Source organism: Miscanthus floridulus, unplaced genomic scaffold, assembly GCF_019320115.1.
Source record: "Miscanthus floridulus cultivar M001 unplaced genomic scaffold, ASM1932011v1 fs_862_1_2, whole genome shotgun sequence".
Taxonomy (NCBI): domain Eukaryota; kingdom Viridiplantae; phylum Streptophyta; class Magnoliopsida; order Poales; family Poaceae; genus Miscanthus; species Miscanthus floridulus.
This window is the reverse complement of record NW_027097363.1, coordinates 110,953-115,654: the sequence shown is the minus strand read 5'-3', so window position 1 is coordinate 115,654 and position 4,702 is coordinate 110,953. Positions and strand designations below refer to the sequence as shown.

Sequence of the window (4,702 nt, the reverse complement as noted above, 5' to 3'; positions counted from 1 at the left end):
TTTACCGTAGACTGCGGGATGTGTGAGGCGTGCGTTGAAGCCTGGGTGGGGGAGATCCAAATAATGTTGGCCATCGGATCAAGTTGAAGCCTGTGAGAAATGATTATGAGCCATAGATTTTAATGATACGGTAATTCTGGGTACAATTTTGTTGATGCACAATGGTTGTAGTCTCTCAGCGGAGAATTTTTGTTTTTTTGGAGACCTAGTATAGTTTTAATTGGTCCCTTATAGTAGAGATATTTCAAGCACGTCTCGACGAGAAGAACACACTTGTGGAGTTGAATTTGCATTTTGACCATATTAGAAAACCGGCTTAGGCTGATTTGGAAACTGGGCCTAGCCGGTTTTCTGCCGGAAATTCCTTGATTGTCTATTTCTTTTTTCTTAATAATTTTGGTTGTCAACAGTGTTCAACACCCCACTGAAAAAAGGTGTTTCATCTTGTGTAGCCGCGTCGGTTTCTGCTGGAAATTTGAGGATCATCACCTCCTTTTTTAGACAAGAATTGTTTAGCCAAGTTCTGTGGTCAAATCTATATATGTACTTTGCTTATGAATGGAGAATAACCTTTATTCTTTATTTGGGGAAATACAAAAAAGCAAACTGAAATAAGCACACAAACAGGCATTACATCCTTTTAATTTTACCCAAATAAGCACACAAACAAATATGAAACACACCGTACCAATAGTTGCAGGAAGCAGGAAGTCAAAACGTAAGCAAACAAAAAAGTTTTAGTTTCACCCATTTTTTCTTGGAATTTCTGTGATTCTAAACGTTGGTTGACGCGTTTTCCTTTGACTGCTGCTGGTTAGCCTTTTTTTTGTCCTCCTCAGATGGAGGGGTATCGCCGCGGTCGCTGTTGTCGAAGCCGACGCCGCGTCTTCTGGTGGGGAAGATCATGAAGACGAAGCTGGACAGGAGCGCCAGCCCCAGCGGCGCATTCCTCAGCAGCTCCTTGACGTTCTTCATGTGGTCGCTGTCCAGATCCGGGACGAAGCACTTCTGGAGCCCGACGTCGCCCATGGCTATGGAGATGAAGACGATGGCGGTGAAGAAGGCATGGACCCAGTCGAGCGTCTTGAGGCGGCGCTCCTTGAGCTCGCCCCGGAGCGCCTTGAGCAGCTCGCGCTCCTCCCTCTTGGTGAGGCCGAACACGTTGAGGCGCCGCGGGAGCGCCACGCCGTAGTAGATCTTGCCCTTGTGCACGATGCAGTCGGTGAAGGTGAGGAAGATGCAGGCGGCGGTGAGGAAGGCGACGAGCGAGGCGCTGAGCCACTTGTTGGCGACGTTACAGGCGCCCTGGTTGGTGAAGGACGCCGACAGCGTCTGCAACACCAGCACCGCGCCCGACGGCAGCAGCTTCGCCAGGTTCGCCGACACCGACAGTACCTTCTCGGCGGCCACGTTCGCCTTGCTGGACTTCGCGTCCATGGCATCGGCGACGCCCTCACCAAGGTTACTACTGCCTGTCGTCGCGTCGTTACGTCGTCCTGTCCCCGTGGTATCGCTATTTTCTGTTATCTGCGCTCTTGCGTCTGGGTTGATGGCGTTGTTTGCCATCTCCGAATTTCTTTCGTCTGGTGATTGAGAGTCTAGCTAGCTCGCTGGTTAGTTGTTGCCTGCCTACTCGCTCGCATCTCTCGATCGCTCTGCAGTTGCTGCTATTTATATAGGCGAACCATTGTTGCTAATTCGTGTCCTACAATTAACATTTGATCTTACACGTAATGCAGTGCAGCATCGACGCATGGTGGCCCATATATATGCGTATCCACAGGCTTAACTCTAGTACCCTACAAGCCGGATCATATCCTTCTCTTCTTTTGTGACTGGGAAAAAATATTTCTACTTTTCTTGACTTGCAGGAGGCTGAGAACCCACTGTTTTGGGATGCTTGTCGTTGCACATGTAGGGCATCATCCGGCATCATTAGAAAAATCTTGTTCATGACCCGCGTAATCTAGTTCATTCCCTAGCTCGTCCTACAAACCAAACGAGTGAGCTGTCTAGTTGCGTATAGAGTCTCTTGATTTTCGATCAACACAAGAAAAGTTGACCTTGCCTCTTCTGTTAAGTTCTTTTTATCCCTAGCACTTTGTAAATCCATCGTTTTAAATCTCGGCAATCCAAGAGTTGTCATGAGATGGTAAAAACAGCTCATATACCATACATCAAATATTGGAATAAACTACAATCATATGCATGGAAGTATCCTCCTGCATTGATATCGTATTTTAATGTATTGGCCATATAGATTTTACTGCTAAATCAATCTTGAACTACTTTTTGTAGCACCAGATTCACATTTCAAAAATTAGCAAAATTTCATTGGCAAAACCCGGTGCCAAAACTTAATTGTTTTGTGAAATCTCAAACTAAAAGTTACTGATGATTTGATTATTGTGGAAAATACGATTCCGTTCAAAACAGGGATGCATAATTTTGAATTTCCTAAATCTTAGTCTGCAAACATTCAGTTGTAAAATAAACTTTTTTTGCGAGACCATGTTGCAGACGCAGACGCTCATATATACACGAGCGCACACTCACCCTACCCTATGAGCTCCTCCGAAGAACTGAGTTGGAACGGCAAATCTCAAGATTGACGAAATCACCATAGGCGCCTCGCTGACGACGGACACGTCGCGTACCACTGAAGGAATAGTGCCGTTAAATCCTAGAATAAATCCTAAGTTCAGAAAAATGCGAACACCCGTGTCAAGTCGGGGACTTGAACCCGGGTGAGTAGGTTACACCATAAGGAACCCAATCAGCTGAGCTACGCTCAGTTTGCGGTTGTAAAATATACTTTATTTTAAATTTTAGATATATTTGATAGGTTTCACCGATAATTAAATGTAAACTATACCAATGAACAATTACATAGCGTCGGTTCATTTTTCTTATTTTCTGTTTTTTATTAATCTTATAATTATGTTAGCCATAGTCTCTTTGATTTAATCTAAGCCGTTAGATAATCAAAAGATTCAACACTATATGTCTTTTTGTTCTAATTATTATTATCTTACAGTTGTATTAGGTATGGATTCTTTTGATTAATCTAGACTGTGATCATCATAAAAGATAATGGGGTAGGTTTTTTTCTATATTCTGATTAATCACGATTTTTTAAACCGTCTCAACCAATGTATTTTTGGGTTAATCTAGGCCATTAGATTATCACGAAATTCATGACATATATTCTTTTTCTCTTTTTTTTTCTAATTAATATATTGTAACTCTCTGGTCGAACGTGAAAGCTTCTTTTAACGACATGTCACGAGACATCCTGTATACTTTTTCTAGGAGGCTTTAACCCCCGGCGATGTTCATGTTGTGACGTCGGCTAGAGCATCTTCCACATGTATGTGCAGAGTAGCCTTTTTAAAATTAAAGCCTATGCACTTAGTTCTAACATCCTAAGCACGCTTGGAATTGATACCACTGACAGATGGAGCTTTAGTTTCCTTTTGTTGCTCTAAATTAAAGGAACGGAGTTTTTTTTTTGAGAATTTTACACGGTACGACGCTCACAACACGCACACACACTCACCCCTATGAACACACATACGCAATGCTCACTCACCCCTATAAGCACCTCCGAATGACTGAGCCGGCAAATCTTGGAATTCACGAAGTCACCACAAGCGCCTCGCTATCGACGGAGACGTCGCCTACCACTGAAAGCATAGCGCCATTAAATCCCCACATGCGCCTCACTATCGACGAGGACGTCGCCTACCACTGAAAGCATAGCACCCCATTAATTCCTGAAATAAATACAGAAAAATACGAGCACCCGTGCTAAGTCGAGAACTTGAACCCGGACGAACAGGTTCTATCACAAGGAACCCAACCAACAGATCTATAATCAGTTCGTTTGTATTTATTTTCTGAGACTGAAGAAGTTACAGAAAAGTGCCATGTACACACTGTCTAATAATTATGGCTATAAAATGAACGACTCTAGTTATATTTCTCCTCTCTTTTCCGATCGTTGTCTTCGTCCCCACTCTCTTTTTGTGTCTTGGTAGTGATGCTCATTCTAATAGATTTTTATGTACTAGTTTTCTAAACTTTGGTTTTTGTGAAAGACCTAGTTTCTCACATGAGATCCAGTTTCTTGTTGTTTTCGTCTCTCTCATTTCTTAATATGGTTAACCACATCAGCAAAATATCATACGGGACATGATATTGAATGATATGGAAACTATTCTAGTTATAGCATTATTGAAGCCTTAGGCCAGTCTCAGTAAGGGTTCTATAGGAGTTTCATAGTTATATATTAAATAAGATGACATGACATAGTATAGATGAAGAGATATATGATATAAGTTTCATAGGATGAAATAAGTTTTATGGGGAATAAAACTTGTCTACACTGTTTCTAAGATGGAGGAGTCTTGAAAACTGAGATGAAACCCCCTATGAGAATGACCTTAGCAATTAAGTATAGCCATTGTAGCCTTTATGATTTGTAAATGAGGGATAAGATATATAGTAATTGGAAGTAATATGGTACTTTGTTAAGAAGATTGAAAGAAAATGGTCCCGTGGGAATCTGTGAGCTGCTTTCGGCCCGATATGGTAGGTAGGGCTGGTTTTTGGAGTTTAAAAACTACTCCCACTGTTCTAAGTTGTAGGTTATTTTGGCTTTTCTAGATTCATAGATTTTACTATGTATCTAGACATAACA

The 4,702-nt window shown here is 42.0% G+C and overlaps 1 protein-coding gene across 1 annotated transcript; it reads right to left on the bottom strand.

The window, feature by feature from the left end:
- Positions 1–774: 774 nt before the first annotated feature.
- On the bottom strand, positions 775–1,566 carry LOC136533344 (protein DMP10-like). Its single transcript, XM_066525904.1, has one exon. It carries the CDS (start codon positions 1,564–1,566, stop codon positions 775–777), a length of 792 nt encoding a protein of 263 aa, XP_066382001.1.
- Between the last annotated feature and the right edge of the window lie 3,136 nt (positions 1,567–4,702).